Source organism: Eptatretus burgeri, chromosome 10 (assembly GCF_056783735.1).
Source record: "Eptatretus burgeri isolate ZD-2024b chromosome 10, Ebu_testis_v1, whole genome shotgun sequence".
Classification (NCBI taxonomy): domain Eukaryota; kingdom Metazoa; phylum Chordata; class Myxini; order Myxiniformes; family Myxinidae; genus Eptatretus; species Eptatretus burgeri.
Genome location: NC_140970.1, coordinates 26348528 through 26372377, shown reverse-complemented (window position 1 = coordinate 26372377; position 23850 = coordinate 26348528). Strand labels below are relative to the sequence as shown.

Below are 23850 nucleotides of genomic sequence, written 5' to 3'. Positions count from 1 at the left end.
TACAGTCAGTCGTTATCTCCACAGTCCCGATGGTGCAAAAAACCCCATATTTATGAAGGCATTGAAATTAATGGAGCCCTAAATTGAGAAAGGCCAGGCAGATTAACTGACGACAGTTCATTTCCTTTGATGATCAGGGTAGAGGGAGAGCTATCTTCCCAACATGGTGCTCCATTAGTGAAAATATTTTTTTTTCTTCATGCATTCGATGGGGGCACGAATCGTATCATGAAAAAAAGAAAGTGAGAAAAGTAACTCGCAGCCATGCTCTTCGTGCATCACTGTGCCCTTTCCTTCTTTCTTCCCTTTCCCCAACAGTACAACGATGAAGTTCATTATGTGGAGTCATGTCTCAACGGAACACTGGTCCAGGCAGACCGAGATACACGTGAGGTGTGTTCTCACAATGCGTTTCTTGCACATGTCTGTTTCCGTTTTCTCGAGTTATTATAACTCCTTTTAACAGCACTACACACAAAGTAACAGTTCTCTTGATCTATTTCATAATCTCAGTTTATTTTTCGCCATTTGGATTCAGTTAACACGAACAGTAGTTCTCACGCATCGGGTTTGCATTACGAGACCGAGGAGAGGCAATTTGTCTCGGAAAGGTCAGAGTGTGGGCTATGTAGTACAGAAACCTATCCAACAAAGCCCGTCAAGGCATGAAGTCATTGCTTTCACAAACAACACTTTAACTCTCCTTTTCGGCCTTTATCCAATAATGCTCACCTGATCTTTTGATAGTCCTTTGTCATTTTACTTCATTTTTTGACCCGAAACCAAGTGACCTGAGCTTTATTCTGCCATTACCGCCAATGACAATAGGCCTTGACATCAGTCATCAAACATCAAGACAAATGATAATGGGGGATATGGGTGAGTAGGCAGTGAAGCCTGTCGGTCTGTCAAAAGACCATCCTATATTTGTGGTGTGCATTTGGTTTGTGAGAAGGTTATGCTTTTAAGCGTTGCCTTCTGGGTAATACTAGAGTTTGAAATTTTTCACACTAGCCCCACGCACGAATTTATTCCTGTTTATTAAATTTCTATATGACGTTTATCTCAAATACACCGACACATACATACACGCACATACACGGATGGGGTCTGCCTAGCAGATACGTAAGACATTGACCATTATAAAGCTTGCAGGGTTAGTGTGAGAAAATTCTGTCAATATCCTGAAGACAGTAGTTCAGTGGGCTGTCACCATGTAAGTAATGAGGTCCTTGGGTTCTTGTCCTGCATTGTGTCAGAATTTTTTCACACAAGCTCTACATAATAATTTATTCCTGTTTGTTAAATTTCTATATGAGGTTTATCTCGAATACACCTACAGGTCTGTCCGTCCGTGTGATTATATGTCTATTAATTACATACTGTTTGAATGTCAGTTGCACCCTGATTACACAAACATCAACTAATTATGTACTATTGCAGTGTACCTTTTAAACCTTTTGACCCTTGAGACTGTTGAGACCCCTTAGACCTTTGAAGACCCTTTAAGACCCCTAAAGACCTCAAAGACTTAAGACTCAAAAGACGCTTTCGATGCCAGATACCCATAAGACCACCAAGACCCTTTAAGACCCTTTAGACATTGCAGACCCTTTAAGACCCTGAAGACCGTTTCAGCCCTCTAAGACCCCAAGACCCTTAATATGTAATGGAGAAGAAAGTAAATACCTATGGATTTTTTTTTAATGCCATGAACAAACCTTGGTACATCACGGGTGATAAAGGTTGAGGTCAAGTTTCATCGAAATTGGTGCGATTTTCGAGAAGAAAGCAAATACATATGTTGGGGAGCAACCCCCCTCCCCGTAGAACCACTTAGACCCCAATTTTTTAAATGTCATGAACAAACTTTGGTACTTCATGGGTGATGAAGGTTATGATGAAGTTTCATCGGAATTGTGTGCGTAGTTTCGGAGAAGGAACCAAATACATTTTCGGGGGTAACCTCCTCCAGGAGACCCCCTTAGACCCATATTTTTTTTCAATGATGTGACCAATTTTTGGTAAATTATGGGTGATGAAGCTTGTGGTTAAGTTTCATCGATATTGTGTGCGTAGTTTCTGAGAAGAAAGCAAATACATATTTTGGGGGGCAACCCCCCTTACACCCCTTTGACACTGATTTTTCTCATGTCATGAACAAACTTTGGAACATCACGGGTGATGAAGGTTGTGGTGAAGTTTCATCGTAATTGTGTATGTAGTTTCTGAGAAGAAAGCAAATACCTCTTTTGGGGGGGAACCTCCGTAGACCCTCTGAGGACCTGATTTTTTTAATGCCATGAACAAACTTTGGTACATCAAGGGTGGTGAAGGTTGTGGTCATGTTTAATTGGAATTGTGTGTGTAGTTTCAGAGAAGAAAGCAAATACATATTTTGGGGGGCACCCCCCTTACATCCCCATAGAGCCTGATTTTTGTAATGTCATGAACAAAATTTGGTACACCTTGGGTGATGAAGGTTCTAGTCAAGTTTAATTGGAATTGCCTTTGTCATTTCTGAGAAGAAAGCAAATATCTCTTTGGGGGGGGCAACCCCCCATAAACTCCCTCCTTAGATCCCCCTCAGACCCCAATTTTTTAATGCCATGAACAAACTAAGACACATCACATGTGATGAAGGTTGTGGTCAAGTTTCATCAGAATTCTATGTGTAGTTTCTGAGAAGAAAGCAAATACCTATTTCGGGGGGCAACTCCCAGAGACCCCTTTATGGCCCGATTTTGTTGTTTTAATGCCATGAACATACTTTGGTATTTGCACGGTGACGAACTTTGTGGTAAAATTTCATCGAAATTGTATGTATAGTTTCAGAGAAGAAGTTGAAAGTATTTGTGGATGGCCGGACAGACGGACGGACTGACAGACTGATGAAAGGATGATGCACCATTTCATAAGCTCCCCGGAACTACGTTCCAGGTGAGCTAAAAACCGAGTGTTCTGAACTGACAGTGAGGGGCTGAGGGGTGGGAAGAGGGAGGGAAATGGTGGAGGTGGAGTCAGGAAGGGAAGGGGTGATTTGGTAGTCTGTAGGGAAGGGGGTGTGGTGGGAGTTTGGAGGGAAGGGATGGGGTGAGAGAGGGGAGGTCGTATGTGAAAAGAGAAAGGAAGGGTGGGTTGAGACCCGGAATTGTTCTCCCTCCTCCCACATCCTCCCACCACCACAACCCTCCTCTCCATCAATCCTCTCACCCCAACACCCTCCCTCCAGACTCCCACCCCTATCCCTTCCCCTCCCGCCCCCACCTCCCCCACCCCACCCTCCCTCCTTCCACTCTCCAACCCCCCTCCCTCCAGATTCCCACAAATAAAATTATTTTACACCACGTCGTGGAATATAAGTATTTAATTAATGTCAATGACGTCATACACAGCGACACATTTTAGAAAATTAATTTACACCACGTATTTTTTTATAATGTTACACATTAAGTGACATACCTCACACGGAGGCAATCATTGCAGCGGGTATAAGCTGCAATGGATCTAAAATGGGGGTCAAAATAGCACAATAAAAGTACTGCATTCAATTAAAATCAATGACATCATACACAGCGATGTCTTTTATAAAATTATCTTTACACATTTTTTTCCCATTAATTTTCACTGTACCCGTAGCACGGGATTGAACAGTGCGCGCGCACACACACGCACACGCACACGCGCGCACACACACACACACACACACACACACACACACACACACACACACACACACACACACACACACACACACACACACACTTATTATTATAGATTATATATTGGTCGGTTCTTGCCACAATAGCACAAGGCATAGAACGCTCTGGCATGCAAGCGTGAAATGAACACTTGACATGAAGACTGGCTCACGAACACGCCATAATCCTGCCTTTATGTCCAACCATTCAGCTGTTCAGCAAAATCCAGCTTTGATCTGATCCCCTGAAGAAAAGAACAAAATAACTACATCGTTTTGGCCAAACTACAAGAAGATTTTCTCAGCTTCTCCATTGTTTCTCTGAAACACCCCTCAATCGCAATACTTCTTGCGTCACCTTTCTATCCCGCCGTTACACCCACCTCCCATTCGTACCTCTTGAGATGGAGGTTTGTTGAAGCTTGATCGATATCCAGTGCTGTTGTTATTAATGGGGTTTAGTACGTGGGAAGCAGGTTGGAAGAAGTGGAAAGGTCAGCTTGCCGCAAGGGAAACGTGTCTTTTGGACTTCAGAATAATTGCAAACTCATTGTTTAAAATAGAAACTACAGTCATAATATGAGTAACTAATCAGCAAAATTATATCATAATATTCAAGAAGAACCACAATAGTTTTTCAGCAACACTTATAAAAATGCTGCATGTATCTTGTCAAGCCTGTTGAAATGGACATTGCTACTCAAATAAATTTGAGGATTCCATTATAGGATTTTTTAAATATTCTGAAATATATTAATTTATGTATCAACTTTGTAACTAATTGATTAACCCTTAGTGTGCAGCTGTAGTATTATGCACTCAAGCGCATGCACAAACTACGATAAACGTCATTACATATGGGTTGCTCTTGTGATGGTTTTGTGCCTTAAATACGCGATCATTACATAATACAGTATGTTTTAGCAATGCTTTGGTTAATAATATTTGTCGGTGTATCATTGTCAAGAGTACCGTTGGTTGTTACCTCTTTTCAGTTTGGTTGCTTGGCAACCAGAAAAGCTTGACAGCCGTGGGTGCTTTTGACTGTGGACAATGCCCCGATGATTAAACGGGTCGTTGTCATCCGGAGAGGCTCAGTCGGACCCAGATAAGAGTTCTACGACAAAAATGGAAAGCGAGGCTTAATTAATACATTAATTATGGTGCCAGATTGCTATAGTCATGCCACACTGCCTGATCCCATAATGACATGATTGTGCCCACCATTCTCACCAGCCTCACATTTACAGTCAGGTCATGATTTTAGCGAGTTGTACGAAGCCACTTTAGCGGTGGCCCAGCCAGTCATTAGATAGTTTGTGCTCCAGACTCTATTCCTGCACAAGGTTACTGGCAGAAAGGCACAGCCTAACCAGGTTACCAGAGCACTATTATTTAGTTAATATACTCAATGAATCAAATTTCTCATTTTTACGGATTGTACATGATAAGATCATAACTCGTGTAATTGGAACCTGGCAGTATTCTCAACTCATGATCTGAAATGTGCCCGACGCTGTCATATCGAGGAAACTGAAGTCAAAGAGGCCTTCTAGTCCTTGGATTGGAGACCTACAAGGAATTGGAATGCTGGTTGTCAGGACAGAAACATAAATCGGTTGGTGACTTGCTTGCTTGCTATCTGATCATGGATTTTCTCCTCCATGGAATTGAATCTGATCAAAACTTCCATCATGGTGCAGCATCAGCAAGGGGTGCTGAAAATCTGAGCATGTCATCTTTTAGATGTAGAGCATAGGTAGTTCATATATAATTATACAAGTGCAGTTAAAGGGAAATTATATAAATGGTGCTGTGAAACTGGCTTGGATTGGTGTCATCAACATTAATGTTTCAAGAACAAAGCACAATGCAAGAAGAACCTCACAAACTCAGCAGCTGAGCTCTATTTCTTGGGTTGCGGCTGGTTGGGGGCGGAAGCGAAGGGGCTCATTCCCTCTTTCTCATTGGAATGGAGTTTGATTCCACGGGATATGTATCAGCAGGAAAGTGGACAAAAACGGGTGGATTCAAAGAGATCCTTCTGTGTTTAGGTTGTGAATATTCAAGATGCCTTGCATCTCTCATTATGTGCCATTAGTCCATTACCCTTGAAAAAAATCTCTGCCTGGAGCTGAAATTGTGCACTGTGTGAGTTAATAATACAGGGATGTGGAAGTTAGATTCAATTAATGGTAAGAATATGGGTTGCATGGAGAAGATAACTCATCTGACAGGTTAAAAGTCATTGGGGTGTGGATACAGCACAGGTATAATAGACCAAATGCTTTTCTCCACGATCTCAGTTTTATTGTATGCATCGTCGTATAAATAGCTTCACATTATCATTTAATACTTCTACTACTACTACTACGACTACTACTTTAACGGCCAGGTAAAGTTTTTGGCCTAAGTTTTTCACAAACTGGTTGGGCAGGTTTCACAAACATTCAATTGATTTGGGCAGGCATTTGGGATTTGATCAGGGTGTCTGCGATAAGTTGCATACTCTTTGTCAAAAGACACCATGGGACCTTTAACATCCAGCAACCGATGCCAGCAGAAAGGTCTCCAGAGCAACCTCCATCAATCCAAAGCCCGGCACACTTTGGCGATACAACGCCCGACCTACGAGCACCGATCCAACAGGTTATAGTCGATTCTGGAATCGAATTTCTGGACTCGAACCCAGACTAGACCAACTCAAAGGTAAGTGTGCTACCTCTTTACCATCCAGTTGGGCTAATGATTTATTTCCTCTTTCCTCTGACGCATCTCTGAAAATGATTCATCATTTGCAATGTTTTACACGAACCCTCCCCAAGTGTCTTTGTCTCGTAGTTTTGCACTTTTCCACACCTTTACCTTAAATAATTACTCATCAATTAAAGATTTAAACCTTCACCTCAGCAGACTCCATACCACTGTATAAAAATAAATGTAGCTTGGCAGATATAATGAGCGTATCTGGTTAAGAGCGAACAGCTCCACTGTGACCCAATGGTGGTGAACACAAATTACTTCATGTGCCTGACAGTGAAGGTCACCTGCCTGCTAGGTGTTCGACTCTTTCAAGGAGTGCAATACACATGTGATTAACATCTGTAATCATTGTGCAGATGACTTGTTTTCCACTGCACACCAGTGTGAGTGAGGTCATTCAGGTGGGATGCTGATGTTCCATACACACTGAGAGATGCATTTGCCAAATATAATTATGCGAGTCCAGTTAAAGGGCAATTATATCAATTGTGCTGCGAAACTGGGTTGGATTGGTGTTATCATCATTAATAATGCAAGAAGTCAAGATCGAAGAACCGAGCAAAACTCAGTTGCTGAGCTCTATTTTTTGGATAGGGTTTGGTTGGGTGTGGAAGCCAGGGGGTTCAATTCCCCTTTCTCATTTCTCATTAAATTGTGGCTTCATTCTACCAGATATGTATCAAGCAGAGAAATGTACAAATACGTGGGTGGGTTCAAATAGGATTAGTTGGACAGGTTGGCATTGTTCAAAAAGACATCATTTTTAATCACAACAATGAGCAGTTCAGGTGAAATTTCAACAGAACCATTTTACTGAAATATTATGCTTATGATATGTCTATAAAGGAAATTACATGCAGAATTTACAATGGGAGTGTGAAATTTCAACGCTTGAAATATAAAAGCAAATCTATATTATAAAAGTGAAATTGGATATTTGTTCCACCACCGAAGGTGGACGGAGGTGATGTTTTCACCCGTGTTTGTCTGTCTGTCTGTCTGTGTGCAGGATATGTCAAAAAAATTGTGTACGGATTCGGATTCAATTTGGTGGGCAGATTGGGTGTGTGACAAGGTCGAACTGATTAGATTTTGGTGAATATTCGGATCCAGATCCGGCTACTGGAAGTTTCTGAAGCGATTCTTCACCATTGAGAGATAGGGCTAAAAACGATATATAGCATGATATTTAAACAATGTATTGGGCCTGATATGTTCTCGTGGATCAGGAATTACAGGGTGTTGGTATGCGCTCTACCGAGTGCCCTTCTAGTTGTCAATGTTTCAATTTAAAAAAGGTTTATGTCCCCAACCCGTCATCATCCCTTCACCCACTCTTCCTGCTGATGCTGTGATGATATCAATTAGGGCTGTTTCACGATAGTGATGTTTCGTTATATAGTATATTATATCGTCAATTTGAAAACGAATTGCTTAAAACCTTTTTTTGCAAATATCAAATTTTACTTTAATCTTCAATCTTCACTGGTATGTATGAATAATAGTTTAACAAATCCTGTTTGTACATGGAACGTATTGTTATGGGTTCGGTGGGTTGCGGGTTGCGAGTCACTTCCCGGCCGACGACCATGAAGTCGAGATACCACAGATAACTCCGTGGCACGACGGGTTGCCAATCAACCACAAATGCCGTCTGAGATGCTTAATTTAGATAGGGTCCAAGACCCAAATCCCCCTTTATCTTACCGGCAAATTAATAACCCAAGATATAGACTGTGCTTCCCAATGCTCCACTGCTATTAATCATAAACGGCTGAGCGATACCGTAAGTCAGGGGTTCCCAAACCCAGGGGCGTGACCCAAACTTGAACCCCCACCCCCCTCAAAATCTCAGTTTTTGAGGGGGGATTTCATGTCAAAAGCATTTTCTCTGACAATTTTAATCATAGGTACACGAGGTACCAGTATCATTTGGGTTGCGAGGCAAATGTGATTTCAAATTTTGGGTCATGGACAAAAAAGTTTGAGAACCACTGCCATAAGTGGAACATTGCCAATGAGTGACCACAACAAAATGGCGGGGCTGAACTCCCAGTCACTATCGCACACTATGTTATTTCCAATGGAAAAGGACAATGAGGCAGTTTTGGAAAGCAGTTTATATAGATTCGCAAAAAGGCACGTATATACAAGGCAAACAGTGTTACAAAAGAAAGGTCTTACCCCAGCACATAAGCCCACTAAAGGCCCTGTCACACCTTGACGATTTAGCCAGCGTATGCCTGACATATGCAAAATTTGGCTAAAACGCTGGCACACGTCGAATAAGTTATGGGTAAGTTTGTATACGTTAAGAGCATGCTGGCATACGTCGTAGTACGCTGGCATACGTCTTTGTACGCTGGCATATGTCGTAGTACGCCGAGGTGTTAGACAAATTTTCCATTCTTGAAATTTTCCGATGTATGCCAGCGTATGATTCACACGTTCCGCATATGCTTGGCCATAAGTTGTAGGCACGTTACGCAATCGTTGACACACGTCGACCCACGTTACTTGTAAGTTACTCATCAGTCGAAACACGTCGAGGTAATGTTTAGCGTACCCGAAACTTATTTCTAACCTATGAGTAACTTGTTGAAGGCACGTTACGCGATCATTGACACACGTCCACACACGTTACTTGTAAGTTACTCATAAGTCGAAACACGTCAAGGTGATGGTTAAGGCCCGGTCACACCTTGACGCTCTAGCCAACGTATGCCGATTTTTGAATTTTTTTTCTAAAACGCTGGCACACGTTGAATACGTTATGGGTAAGTTTTGATAACATTGAGAGTATGCTGAAAAACACTGCCAAACGTCGTTGTATGTTGGCTTTAAACGTTGTACTTTTTGGTTGTCCTCAAATTTTTTCATGCTTGAAATTTCACGACATATGCTGGCGTATGACTCACACGTTCCGCTACGCTGGCCACAACTTGTATGCACGGTCTGCTATCGTTGACAGACGTCAACACATGCTACTTGTAAGTTAATCATAAGTTGAGACACGCCGAGGTAATGTTTAGCGTACCCGAAACTTATTTCTAACCAATGATTAACGTGTTGTTGGCACGTTACGCGATCGTTGCCACACGTCGACAGACGTTACTTTTAAGTTACTCATAGGCTGAAAGACGTCGGTATAATGGATCGTCCTTGCGTCAGCGTCCACGGCCACGGCCAGGACACTTATTTGCAGCATTCTTCAAACTTTTCTTCGGCATGACGAGGATGTTCACACTTCGATGTCTAGCTTGGCTATGATTCCAATTGTCCATCGGCAGCGTCTATTTAAAATAGTCGAGTTTTAGCGTTTTAACACGTTCAGAAGAAACGCTTCAAATTTCCAAACCCCAGTGTCAAAAAACAAAGCCGAGTGACAGCAATTTAAATCGTTCATTGTAAACAATGAAAATAGCTGAGTGGTACCGTTTAAAAGTCGTTGAGTGTAAAAAAATCCAATTGTTGAGCGCAAGCGTCTACTTTCAACAGTGGAGATGCAGCTATTTAAATCGTTGAGTTTATCATTTAAATCGTTAAATCGTTAAACGCAAGGACGATCCATTATAACCCACACCCTCCCCCTCACACTCACCTACTACTGCCAACATGAACAAACTACTACTAATACTAATACTAATAATACTGATACTGATACTGATACTGTTACTGCTGACATGGACATCGACTCAAAAAGGACTCGAAAACACTGTTGGCTTCCCCTTTTATGAGCAGCATTTTTAAATACCAATTCCCAAAACCGCTGGGAACACGTCTTTATATGGCAGTTGTAAGCTAGGAACACGTTAATTTATTTATTTTTGTCGACCGGAAGACGTCATTGGAATACGTCTACATACGTCGATGTGTGTTGGGACTACGTAAAGAATTGGTTCAAAGCACGTCAAACATAAGTTAGAAATAAGTTTCGCGTAAAAAAGACATTACCGCGACGTGTTTCGACTTATGAGTAGCATATAATAGCCTTTGTGGACGTGTGTAAGCTTCCACATATCATGTGTAAAACTTATCCCCATCGCATGCGGAACGTGTGTCATACGCCGAGTACGTCGTAAAATTTTGAACATGTTTAAAATTTCTTGACGTACTCTACTTACTACGACGTATGATAGCGTACTTTAGCGTTCTACTCACGTATACCAAACTTACTCACACCGTATTTGACGTGCCCCAACGTTTTAGACACATTTTTCTTCGGTCGGCATACGCTGGCAACATCGCCAAGGTGTGACCGCGCTGTTGACACTTCCATTTCTATGGCAGTTATGATTTGAATCGTTGTGCTTCAGCCTTTTAATAGGCTATGTCACGACATCGTCGGCGATGCATGCAACGCGCTATGCCTAAGTTAGACTATCGTTGGGCATCGGTTATGTAGGCCGACAACAGGTTCAGCATTCGTTGGTATAAGTTATCTATAACACAACGAAACGTTCTGTGTCCGTTACCAATGCGTTATACATAAGACCAAGTCGCTATGAATACGTCCGAATCTTTAAAAAAAAACATCAAAAGTTCAACGTAAGCCAGCGTTTTAGATACATTTTAATACGTTGCCATCGCTGGCTAAAACGTCAAGGTGTGACCGGGCCTTTAGCGTCAGTGTTCCAGACTCCTTGGTTTTTTTTTTTTTTCTTCTTCGGTATGACGGTAATGTTAACGCTTCAATTTCTAGTGCGGTTATAATATATTTAATAGGCTGCCGCTCAACGATCTAAATCATAACCGCACCAGAAATCGAAGTGTCGACATCACCGTCATACCGAAGAAAAAAAAAAAACCAGAGAGTCTGGAACACTGACGCTAACCATTACCTCAACGTGTTTTGACTTATGAGTAACGTACAAGTAATGTGTGTCGATGTGTGTCAACGATCGCGTAGCATGCCGACAACTTATGCCAGCGTATGCGGAACGTGTGTAATACGTCGAGTACGTCGAGATATTTTCAACATGCTGAAAATTTCTCCATGTACTCGGCGTATGACGACGTATGCCAGAAAACTACGACGTATGCCAGCATGCTCTTAACGTATACAAAAACTTACCCATAACTTATTCGACGTGTGCCAGCTTGGTTCGGCAAATTTTTCATACGTCGGCATACGCTGGCTAAAACGTCAAGGTGTGACAGCAGCTTCAGACTTCGATGTCTAGTGCAGTTATGATTTGAATCGTCGAGCCGCAGCCTATGAATAGCCTACGCCACGTGACCGTCGGCGATACGCTGCCGCGCTATGCGTAAGTTAGACTATCGTTGGGCATAGGTTGTGAACGCCGACAACACTCTCAGCATTCGTTGGTATAAGTTATCTATATGTGATTAAAACGTTCTGTGTACGTTACTAATACGTTATGCATACGTCCAATACGTTATTATATGCCCAAAACTTAAAAAAAACATCAATAGTTCAGCGTACGCCAGCGTTTTACATACATTTTGAGACCTTGCCATACGCTGGCTAAAACGTCAAGGTGTGACAGCCCCTTTAGTCAGTCAACTAGTTATAGTTTCTACACATACAGGCATCTCATTCATTCTGGGAAATTGAGATAAGAAAGAGTGATAGACAGAGGAGTGAAGCAGGTTGGGTGTGGTGTCGACCCTGTCCTAACCCGTATGTGAGCCGGAAGGCTCACGTGGTCATGAACAGGGTGTGCGGTGTGGGTGAGTGAGAGGTGCAGATGACGCATGCGGTGTATGCAGGTGAGTGTAGTGTGAGTCCTGAAAAGGACTGTTGTGGTCTCTGTTGATATTCCACAAAACCAGGGTGAGTCAGTGAGGTGCGTGCAGTGATAGGTGCATGAATTTAACGTGCATGAGTAAGGCATGTAACGATATAGGTAAGCACCAGGGAGAGCCACTGTTGATTCTCTTGATGCTAGAGTTTGTGGTTGGATTCAATGAAGTCAGCATCGGAGATAATGCCCATGCCTGGAAGCCCATGCCTCTTTGCTCGTTTCACTTTGTGCTCTCAGCGCTTGTTCTGTTTAGTGCTCAGCGCCCATTCTGCAGCATTCTAAATGTGCGGTGCTTGGTGTGGTTCACCTTGAACTCTCTCAGTGCTGCTCTTTCTACTCTTGTGATCTCTCACCAACCACAACAACTCCTTCGAACTCTTCAATCACGCTGAACTCTCGAACCAATTCACATGACTCTCTTCTTTCTGACAACCCACTACACGAACTCTAACTCTCTTGTCTCGACTCTGCCAGACATTTTATGACCCCGCTTCTGTCTTCTCCCAAGTCCGCCTTTTGCGATCCAGACACTTTGATTCAACCACCAATTATTTTTGAGGTCAAAACAAATTTGACTTCAAAAATAATTGGTGGTTGAATTCATTGACCTTATCAGCAAATCCTCTCCAAATCTCAAGTCAATCAGAAGAAAATTGAGGATTTTAGAAATCTCACCTAAGTTTTTGGCCTTTGGTCTATGTTTATCTTTTGACCTTTTATTCTCAAAAACAAATGGCTTCTTCCTTATGACAAACTCTTCCATGAAGTGAAGTTTCGTGAAGATCAGTTAAAATGTGTGACCTGTAGGTGATAAACAGACAAACAGTCAGACAGACAGTAACAAAATCGACTGACCAATATACTTGAAAAATCTTCGATTTTGCAAGTAACAAACAGACAGAAAGAGGTGAAAACATAACCTCCTTTACCTTCGGTGGCGAAGGTAATAAAGAAGGGTGGAGGTCATCTGTTGAAGGCCTACTTTAAATGGACATACAGAGCACTGTGACAGCATTTTTAGATCAGGAAGGATCAACATTTGGTGGATGATCAACTCTGCAATCCACACAAATCCTCAATGTGAATATGGTATTTTGCCAAAAGATTACTGTTATTGTAAAACAGCACAGTACGTTTTACCTCTACATGATTCAAGATGAGACGGGAGCATTAACGCCCTCTGCATAAGATGGTGTGCTCCTTACGGGGCCATTTCCCTTCCATCAGTTGGAAATCGAACACAGGATGGAATAGTTCCAAGGTGAGCACACTCCTGTTCTCGAGAGGTCAATGGGTTTATGAAAGAGGAAGTCATGCTGCTACTGTTTGCTTTACTGCAGTCTGCATCGTGATGGTCGATCGGCTGAAAGACCTTTATCACTGTCATCGATCCTTGCGAACAAAACACATAAAGTATTCATTGTATTCAAGACAAATGAGACACTAAGAGGGAAATTAACTCAACAGCACACCAGTTATTTACTCAGTGTGTGATTCAAACCTACAACGAGCCATCAACTCCTCCTGTTCCACCAACCTTCGCCTTGGTGCTGCTTCTGAGCAAGGATGTGAATAATATACAACCAACCAACAACCCCATTTTTCTGTCATCTGCACTTCTCACCCAACTCATGATGCCTCACTGCTCCTCATGCCTGCCTTGACTTCTAATTAACACAACTAAAGTGAGATAAGAAACGAGGGAGAGAGAGAGAGAGGGGGAGGTTAAAGGAGAGAGGGATGGATAGAGGGAAGGAGGGAGGGAGAGCAAGTGAAGAGAAGATGATTTTAACCCAGAATCATGGATCACTAACAATACGGTGATATTACGGTGCAAGAAGGCTAATTTATAGGCAGTCACAGATGATCGTTGAATCCTCAGACCACTCATCAGCACAATAAATAGGTTTAAATCTTAATTCATCAAAGGAAGCAACTTCTCAATGGCAGCACAAGCTGTTCAGGTAAAAATCACACCAAGGGGAGCATTTAATCAGCCTCTGCGTGATTGAGGCTTAACAGCAATATTTGTGAATGGCTCTTTCTGCTGTAATTATATTCTCATCCTCAGAACACAGGCAGACAGAGAAATCGAACTCAAAGCGATTCCAGTATATCACAACATTGTCAGGTCAGGCCAGCTTAGATCTGTGACTTGCTGCAGGTACCATATAAGCCTGTACAAACCTGTTTCATGGTCGAGTTGTTGGCGACTAAACCGTCTCTCTCAACAGGTTTCTTGGTGAGGAGGGTGTTTGGATATGGACACCCAACAGGATTAAAAACAAAACCTGTCAAAGGGTGGAGGAGCTCCTTGTGAGCCAACAGCCATCCATATCGAGTGCCCAACTGTGTTTGCGAATGTCCTCCTGCAGTTTGGTTACTTTTTTGTCAGAGGTTGGTGGCAGGATCTACACCCCAGCCACCGTAAAACACTTCATTCCGCAAAACCCACAAATGCAAAAAAACTGAAAACCCACTCTGTGGGAGTACCTTTTGTGCTGCTGCCCTTTACAGGGCAGCTCACCAGATGATGGGATTGGGGCAAAGCCTTTGGGACCCCCATTCCTTGATAACAGGAGGAAAAGCACAGGGTAAACTTCCTGGGTCAGATTGCGGTAATGTGTGTCGGAGTGGTGCTGAGGTGTCATCCACCAGACAGCAATCTCCTTGTGTTAACCTGAGGTGGTCCCTTCGGGTGGGTGCCTGGAACGTCCTATCCCAAAGGGAGGACGATCACCTGTCTCTGTTATCATCTGAGTTCAAGCGTTTGACCATCGGTATTGCAGCACTCTCTGAGGTTCGGAGACCAGATAGTGGAGAGATCATGGCGGTTGGTTATACCGACTACTGGTTGAGTCGCTCTGATGGTTACCATGCCCAAGGAGTTGCTGAAGCTGTGTCCAAGAAGCTGACTCCAATGATAATTGAGGTAACTCCAGTCAACGAGCGCATTATGAGACAGGATTTGTCACTTCTTGGGTGTCGTTTCCTTGGTCTCTGTAAATGCTCCGACTAAGGCGAGTGATCTCACCATGAAGGATGCATTCTATGCCACGCTCAAATCTGTGGTTGATCAGTGCCCCAGGTGAGATACTCATCTAGTCTTGGGGGATTTCAATGCATCAACTTGCACTGACAGGGATGGTTATGAGACATGTGTTGGTCCCCATGGGTCTGAAACTGTGAAACAGAATAGCACGAACTTCCTTGACTTTGCAAGAAGCCGTCGACCTCGTGTGGCTGGTTCATGGTTTCAGAGCCCACAGGCTCATCGCTGGACTTGTTATTCCAACGCTGCTGGTGTGGCAAAGGAGGTTTACCATGTGATTGTTCTTGGTTGCTGGAGGATGATCCAGAACTGCAGGGTCCACAAGACTGCTCAGTTCCTCAATACTGACCACAGGCTTGTTGTAGCAACTATGAAGGTGTAGCTTAAATCTGGGAGAATGGTACCATCCCAACGTAGGCTGGATGTTGACAAGTTGAAGGATGAGAGGGTAGCTGTGGAGTTTGCGAACAGGCTTGAGTGGGGATTTTGGGATCTGGGTACTTTGGGAAATCCTGAAGAGGTGTGAATTGCCTTTAAGACCACCATCGTTGATGTTGCCAGTGGATGCCTTGGAACTCACAACAGGGTGAAGAAGAATTTTGTTTCTCAAGGAACACTGTACACCATTGCCCAGAGTTGCAGGGTCAGACTTAATGGCAGAGCTGAACTGTTCAGGGAGTTGTGGCATAAAACTGTACATGCACTGAGGGTGGACAAGGAAGCCTATGTGCGAGGAATCTGTGATCGGGTAGAGAATCACCTTTGATCAAGTGATTCTCATCTTGCTTGCAGGGGAATTAGCATATTGCATTCCTCCAAGCCCGTCCCTCGGTGTACTGCAGTTAGAGCGGAGTGTGGTAGGCTCTTGACAGAGGAATCCGAAGTGAATGCCTGCTGGGCTGGTTACCTTGAGCCGCTGTACCAGGCTGACCCACCAGCTGTCGAGTTGGATGTCATGGGTGTTACTATCCCTATTGCTGACCCTCCAATCACCTGTGATCCACCTTCATTTGTGGAAACACAGGCTGTGGTGAACTGGTTGAAATGCGTAAAGCTCCTGGGATCTCTGGCATCCATGCTGAACTTCTCAAGGCTGGTGGAAATGCTGTTCTCATGTCATAGCATGGAGTTCTGTGCTCTGCCTGAAAACAGGCATCATCCCAACTGACTGGAAGAAGGGTGTTGTTGTCCCTCTCTGGAAAGGGAAGGGTTATCGCCAGGACTGCAATAACTCCTGAGGGGTGACGTTGCTCTCAGTGCTGGGAAAGGTCTTTGCTCAGATAATTATTGAAAGGGTTCGACACCGTCTGCTTGAGCACCAGCACCCAGAGCAGTCAGGCTTTACACCAAAGAGGTCAACGTTTGAGCATATCCTTGCTCTTTGGGTCCTCATCGAACACACAGAAGAGTTTCAGCAGGGGCTGTTTGCAGCCTATGTTGACCTCTCAAAAGTGTTTTATTCAGTGAATCAGGATGCCCTCTGGAGGATTCTTGATCTTCATGGGGTGCCACCAAAACTGATCAATCTTATGTCTGAACACTACTCTGACACAGAGTGCTGTGAGATGTGGTGGTACCATCTCTGACTTATTTCCAGTTTTTACTGGAGTTCCTCAGGGGTGTGCACTGGTCCCCACAGTTTTCAGCACTTATATGGACTGGATTCTGGGGAGGATGTCTGAGAGGTCAAGCTACGGTGCATCGGTTGGGAATGTCAACATTTCTGACTGATTTTGTAGATGATGCAGTCATCTTTGTGGACACTCTGGATATCCTTTTGTGTGCCCTCGAGGTACTGAATGAGGAGTCGGAGTCGCTGGGATTACGAGTTTCCTGGGTCAAAACTAAGATCCAGGCTTTCAATGGCATCTTCGATGCTGCTGTCTTGTCTGTACCTGTTTGTGGTTAGGATGTTGAGGTCACGGAGAGATTCACTTATGTTGGCAGTGATATTCATGTCTCTCCTGGCTGTGAGCCAGATGTCGATAGACCTCTGGGTCAGGCTTGGGGAGTCATGGATTCACTGGATCATGGGGTGTGGCACTGCCAGTACCTGTGTAGGAGGACGAAAGTCCATGTCTTCATGTCATTGGTGCTTCCAGTCTTGCTTGACAGATGCGAGACTTGGACTCTGACCAGGGGTCTGAGATGGCGACTTAATTCCTTTGGTACCAAGTCTCGTCGGAGAATGCTTGGCTATCTCTGCTCGGACTCTTTGTCCAATGAGCGGTTGCTGAGAGAGACTCAAATGAGATTTGTTACCGGCATAGTCCATGAGCGTAAGCTGTGGCTTAATGGACATGTGGCTAATTTTCCTGATGCTGAGCCTGCTCACCAGATTCTCTCAGTGAGGGAGCCTCATGAGCGAAGGAGGCCGATGGGCCCACCACGTGCCTTATGTTTGCAGCAGGTTGATCAGCATCTCAAGGAGATGGAGATGGGCCAAACATCTACCTGGTGGATGGCCAGACGGCGGCCCCTGGAGCACCAGCAGAAAGTGGACGCAGCATCGCACTGCTCCGGTGCATGCTCCCATACCTGACCTGTCCTGACACCATGAATGCATCTGTTTTGAAAATATATAAACCTTGATTGGTGAAGCTGGAAAGAAGCTCAGGTAAAACTAAAACTATAAAATAATGGAAAGACTAAGTTAGTGAACAACTGAAGACTTCTTCTTCTTCTTCTTCTTCTTCTTCTTATTCTTATTCTTATTCTTATTCTTATTCTTATTCTTCTTCTTCTTCTTCTTCTTCTTCTTCTTCTTCTTCTTCTTCTTCTTCTTCTTCTTCTTCTTCTTCTTCTTCCTCTTCCTCTTCCTCTTCCTCTTCCTCTTCCTCTTCCTCTTCCTCTTCCTCTTCCTCTTCCTCTTCCTCTTCCTCTTCCTCTTCCTCTTCCTCCTCTTCCTCCTTTTCCTCCTCTTCTTCCTCTTCTTCCTCTTCTTCCTCTTCTTCCTCTTCTTCCTCTTCTTCCTCTTCTTCCTCTTCTTCCTCTTCCTCTATAATTCCATCTTGTGGGGTTGGCTGGGGGAAGCTTGACCTAAGTCGTTCACGAACCGGCTTTCCCAGCCTGACGTTCGAACACAACTCAAGATGTGAACGTAAAAAAAGCAGAGTGAAGAAAAGCGTTTTACAGCCCCTGCATATCATTAACATCATGTGTGGATTAAGCACTTCCAAGGAAGGAGGAATTCATATGGGAGACAACCTCAACCAAAGGGATCATCAATCCAGGCAGATTTTCACAAGGCATTATACCATGTGCCATGACCCTATAATGGTGAGCCAATGTGGAATTATCAAATTGATTTTTCACAAGTTTAGGGTCACACCAGTCCTGAAGAGTGTGGCTCCTGCCTCAATGACTTCATTAGCAGGAAAGAAAAAATGGTCACTTTGAAATTTATGGAAATATACCTCCAAGTTAAAGTGAAACATCACGAGGAATACAAAGTTAGAGAGAAAAATGCTAAAAGGATTTTTAAGAACAACCTGTAGAGGGCACTTTTCTCTGTTCAAGGCCAGTTTTTCAAGCATCAGTTATGGGCACGTGTATTCTGCATTTATGGTATCATCAGTAAGACAATAAATAAGCGTTGAAATGCAAGGCTCTTGGTAAGGCCTGTGTACAGCTTGACTCCACATTGCATGAGTCCGTACTTATATCAAATGTGTGATTTGCATGATTCAACATGTCATGGTTGATGCCACTTTTGGGGATGGGGAGAAAGAGAATGCAAACAAACAAACAAACCTGAGCCTGTTTCTCCTCCAGCACTTTAAGAATCTTGTGGGCGAGTTATACGCCAAGGGGACTGGGATGCTTGGAGTAGCACTTACCGAGGCCTTCAACACATTGAACGAGGTTTGACTTGTGCACCCACTGTATTGCTGGCTTTTTCACAAAACACTATTTGCTGTATTGCTGTCTCTATCTCTATCTCTATCTCTATCTCTATCTCTATCTCTCTCTCTCTCTCTCTCTCTCTCTCTCTCTCTCTCTCTCTCTCTCTCTCTCTCTGTGTGTGTGTGTGTGTGTGTGTGTGTGTGTGTGTGTGTGTGTGTGTGTGTGTGTCGTGCTGGCTGAATGTTAAGATTTAATTTTCTGTTTTACTTGCTTTATATATATAACTCGATTGGAAAACGTTCACTGCTGAAATGAGTCTTGGAATCTTTTAACAATTTGTGATATGAACACAATCAAGTGCACTATATGCAGGGCTCGACATATACAGGTGTCCGGGTGCCCGTGGCACGTAATTTTAGCGTCGGGCACCCAAATTTCACAAGTGGTTGGGTTTTGTATGCCCGGTCAGGTACCCTCAAATCGCATAATGAACATCAATTTTGACTCCATATTTTACGATTGCCATGATCGGAGTGACAATGTTTTTGAAATCCACTTCGTACGATGAAATATCGCCAAATTTAGAGGTACTATGAATAATTCTCAAATGCACTCCACTCTCATGTGTTCTGTGGGAAGATGCAGCGAACTTGCAAATAAATGAACCAAGATGTAAAAACGATTGGTTGATTACGATTCAAAATTTGATGATTACTTTTGGAGCTCTAACCAAAATAATCTATGTAGCACTGCACTGGCCTGAGACACAAGACTGGCTGTTTCTAGGAACCTCGCATTACTATAACCTACCAGTGATCGAAAGGGGATCGTAGTTTTGATTTTTATATATTTTGATGAAAAATTCCAAACTTCATTTCTGCCATAGGTTCTGGCTAATCACGACACTATTGCTTATTATAAGAAGTCAAAATTTAGGCTTGTGTTTTATTTTCCTCCTCCATTCATTGTAATGCACGAATTCCATACCCAGAGAAAGATGGATCAACGTGATTGGTTATAATGTAGAGCTTCATGGATAATTCATCAATTTCGCTGTGTCATCAATATAATTCCTCAACATTAAAAAAAAGAAACAAAGCCTCTCCACAGGGACTGTGAGCAAATGATATGGGAATATTTCAACAATGGCTCTCATATGAGACAAAATACATTGGATGCTACTTTCTCGGTCAGCGTTTGGAGAAAAAGTGATGAATTCAAAGTTATTTGCAAACAACACTCTTGCTGCTGTTGGATTGAGAATATTGTGATGGACGCCGCATCCAGATAACTCTAAAGAGGTTGACTTGTCTTTGAAGACCACAAATGCCATCTGAGCCACTGATCTCCGGCCAGCTCTCCACGCCCAGTGTTGCGTTGCGTTGCGTTGCCATTACTGTTGAGATGATCATCATGGAGGGAGTATCGTAGCAACAGCTACATAACGGATGTTAATTGGCTGAGAAAACCAACGTGACACGCCGCTTCCTGCGATCTATGAGCCAATCTAAAAACTGAGCAACGAATGCCTCGATTGCCTTACGTTGCCATCACAATGGACAGGAGAAGTCAGGACACTAATTTTTATTAAACAAGGATGTAACTTAAACTATACATACATGTATGTTCAGAGCACGTATACACCCGCCTTATCCCCCTGAGTGAACATTTGCACCGTCGGATGCCTTGCACTGTCACTTACCACTCTACATTAGCTTTGGTGCCAAACATGCATCCGACGTTGAAGGGAGAGATCGGCAAGGGGGCAAGATGGAGATAAAGAGACAGAAAGAAGAAGGCTGGGACACATCGAGTCCCTGCACACCTTGAACTAGCTCGGTGAGCTAGCACTGACCAATGGTTCTGGCACAAGACATTCCTTTGGTCTGGACTCCCCCATGCTCAACTCTGGTTCCTTCCTGTGTGCTGCCAATATACCATGCCTCTCTGCATGCCCGATGAAGTAATGTTCGTGGCATGGACTCGGTGCAGGTTTTGAAGGGAGCACTCCATGTGGATGAGACAAAGGGGCCTGGCAATGAATCCAGATGGCGAGAGTGCAGTGAACGGGATGCAATTCGAAGGTGTGCAAAGGCAGGAGGTGAAAGTTGCGTGAGTGTGGAAGTGAAAGATGTGTGAGAACGAGAGGGAAAGTGAAAGATAAAAGAACAGAAAGGAAGCAAACGTGAAAGGCATAACAAAAAAATTACCCCCGTGTGGGAGTGACGGTCATCTCTGCGAGAAAATATATAGCCTCCTGAAGGTAGGGCAGTTTTTTGCAAACTTTGAAGTCACGTGACGCAAAAACGAAAGCGAATATCGAAAATCCGGCCTGACAAAATTTAGATATTGTCCCATAGATTTATATGCCACAATCAAATTCAAGATCGCTTGAGAAATGTAGGAGGAGATAGATTTTGAAAATCGTCATTTTCGCATGAAATCGTCATTTTCGCATTTTTTGCCAACTTTGAAGTCACGTGACACGAAAGCGAATATCGAAAATCCAGCCCGACCAAATTTATATATTGTCCCATAGATTTATATGCCACAATAAAATTCAAGATTGCTTGAGAAATGTAGGAGGAGATAGATTTTGAAAATCGTCATTTTCGCATTTTTTTACCAACTTTGAAGTCACGTGACACGAAAACGAAAGCGAATATCGAAAATCCGGCCCGACCAAATTTAGATATTGTACCATAGATTCATATGCCACAATAAAATTCAAGATCGCTTGAGAAATGGCGGAGGAGATATATTTTGAAAATCGTCATTTTCGCATTTTTTGCCAACTTTGAAGTCACGTGACACCAAAACGAAAGCAAATATCGAAAATCCGGCCCGACCAAATTTAGATATTGTCCCATAGATTCAGATGGCACAATCAAATTCAAGATCTCTTGAGAAAAGTAGGAGGAGATAGATTTTGAAAATCGTCATTTTCGCATGAAAATCGTCATTTTCGCATTTTTTACCAACTTTGAAGTCACGTGACACGAAAACAAAAGCGAATATCGAAAATCCGGCCCGATCAAAATTTAGATATTTTCCCATAGATTCATATGCCACAATCAAATTCAAGATCGCTTGAGAAATGGCGGAGGAGATAGAATTTGAAAATCGTCATTTTCGCAACTTCAAAGGCCTCATGACCTTGACCTTGACCTTCGGTGACCTTGAAAGTCATACCATCATGTACGTCTCATCGACCTCTATCAGGATCACTAATGACCAGATCTCCCGCTTCAACTTCATTGTGAATGGGCGGACGGACGGATCGTCACCTCTCCTCTCAACACCAATATTATTAGGTCATGCTCGAAGAGATGACCTAAAAAGGGTAAGCAAAATATGAAGCCGGATGGACAAGAGTGTGGACTGCACAAGCTTTCAAGCAAGCAGACTCAATGGCCCAGACATGGAGAGTCGAACAACTCAATAATTAAGACGGAGACTCTCAACGTGCTCTTGTGCTCCCCCTTTTATCCCTGACTCACCCTCTTGCCTTGCGACACCCACTCTCCTCATTGGTTGAATCTCAGCTCAGGGCCCTTCTCCCCTGCCCATTATTGATGCATTCCCATCCCAATCCCCATGGCAAGATGGGATTGGCTCTCCATGGGTCATGGCAAGGAGCATTGCTGGGTAATGGTTTTGGCGGGATGTCACCCCAAACGATGATGGATGTGCCATCTGATGCGGACTGTAGGAGACAAAGTCAGTTCGAGGTGGTTTTTAGATTGGTTCGGAGATTCGCGGAGCAGGGCAAGGCTGCTGTGCTGAAATGCATGGAGTAAATGGCTGAGAAGTGTGTTCTATGCTCTGTGTGGTGTTGAAAATGTGTGTAGACCAAAGTGTAGAAGCAGAAAGGAGCATGTAATGGACACCTAACTGTACACATGCATTGCATATCTGTTTACATAAACATCGGACACTTAACTAAACAATAAACTATGAAATGATTAGGTTCACACAATGAGAGTATCTCTCTTACCTCCCAGGAGCCAGATGCACAACAATATTTTATCGCCAGTATAGTACATCAGGAGGCTGGCACCAGTTATGGATATTAATGCCCATGTTGACTAGTCTAGAGAATGAGTCAAATAACGTGTTCTGGGAGCATGCCAGTCTAGTCTCCGAGCTATCTTCCATAATTTTAAGCGCAATCAGGGGCTCACATAGTTCTCTCATTTTGGTCTTGCCAAGTTTCCCAGTCAACTTTATTTATTCAAAATATGCTTCTTCTTCTTCGTCTTCTTCGTCTTCTCCTACGGCCACTATTAACCCACCTTTTCTTGTGGGGTCTGCCAGGGGAAGCTTGGCCCGAGTCTTCACGAACCAGATAACCAGATGTGACGTTCGATGAGAGAGTGGAGGAATTTGGAATTTGGCAATACCTCGCCTCGTCTTTGCTAAGGTCACCGTGGTCATTAACGTCCACCAACGAATGCTGGCAGATGGGACGCCCAATTTAACGTTCATTTGAGGGACGGCACACACATTGAGGAATCACCCTACCTGTGAAATACTAGGATGACAGTTTATAGCTGGGTCGGGAATCAAACTCAGGCAAGACAGCTTAGAGGTGAGTGTGTGTACCTTGAAGCCATCCTGTCAACCCTATTTATTCAAAATATGTAAATGGGATTTATTTTTTTTGCATATTTTTTGTTGTTGAAAATACAAGGCTAAAATGATAATAATAATGATAATAA

General features: G+C 43.3%; 1 protein-coding gene across 7 annotated transcripts in view; it reads left to right on the top strand.

Moving 5' to 3' along the window:
• Positions 1 to 23850, top strand: part of CACNA2D3 (calcium voltage-gated channel auxiliary subunit alpha2delta 3) — a 390026-nt gene that overhangs the window by 216524 nt on the left and 149652 nt on the right. For all 7 annotated transcript variants that reach the window (XM_085897494.1, XM_085897493.1, XM_085897491.1 and 4 more), the window contains 2 exons: positions 319 to 393; positions 19058 to 19147. In XM_085897494.1, the coding sequence (XP_085753620.1) occupies positions 319 to 393; positions 19058 to 19147 (165 nt within the window). The remainder of the gene's footprint in view (positions 1 to 318; positions 394 to 19057; positions 19148 to 23850) is intronic.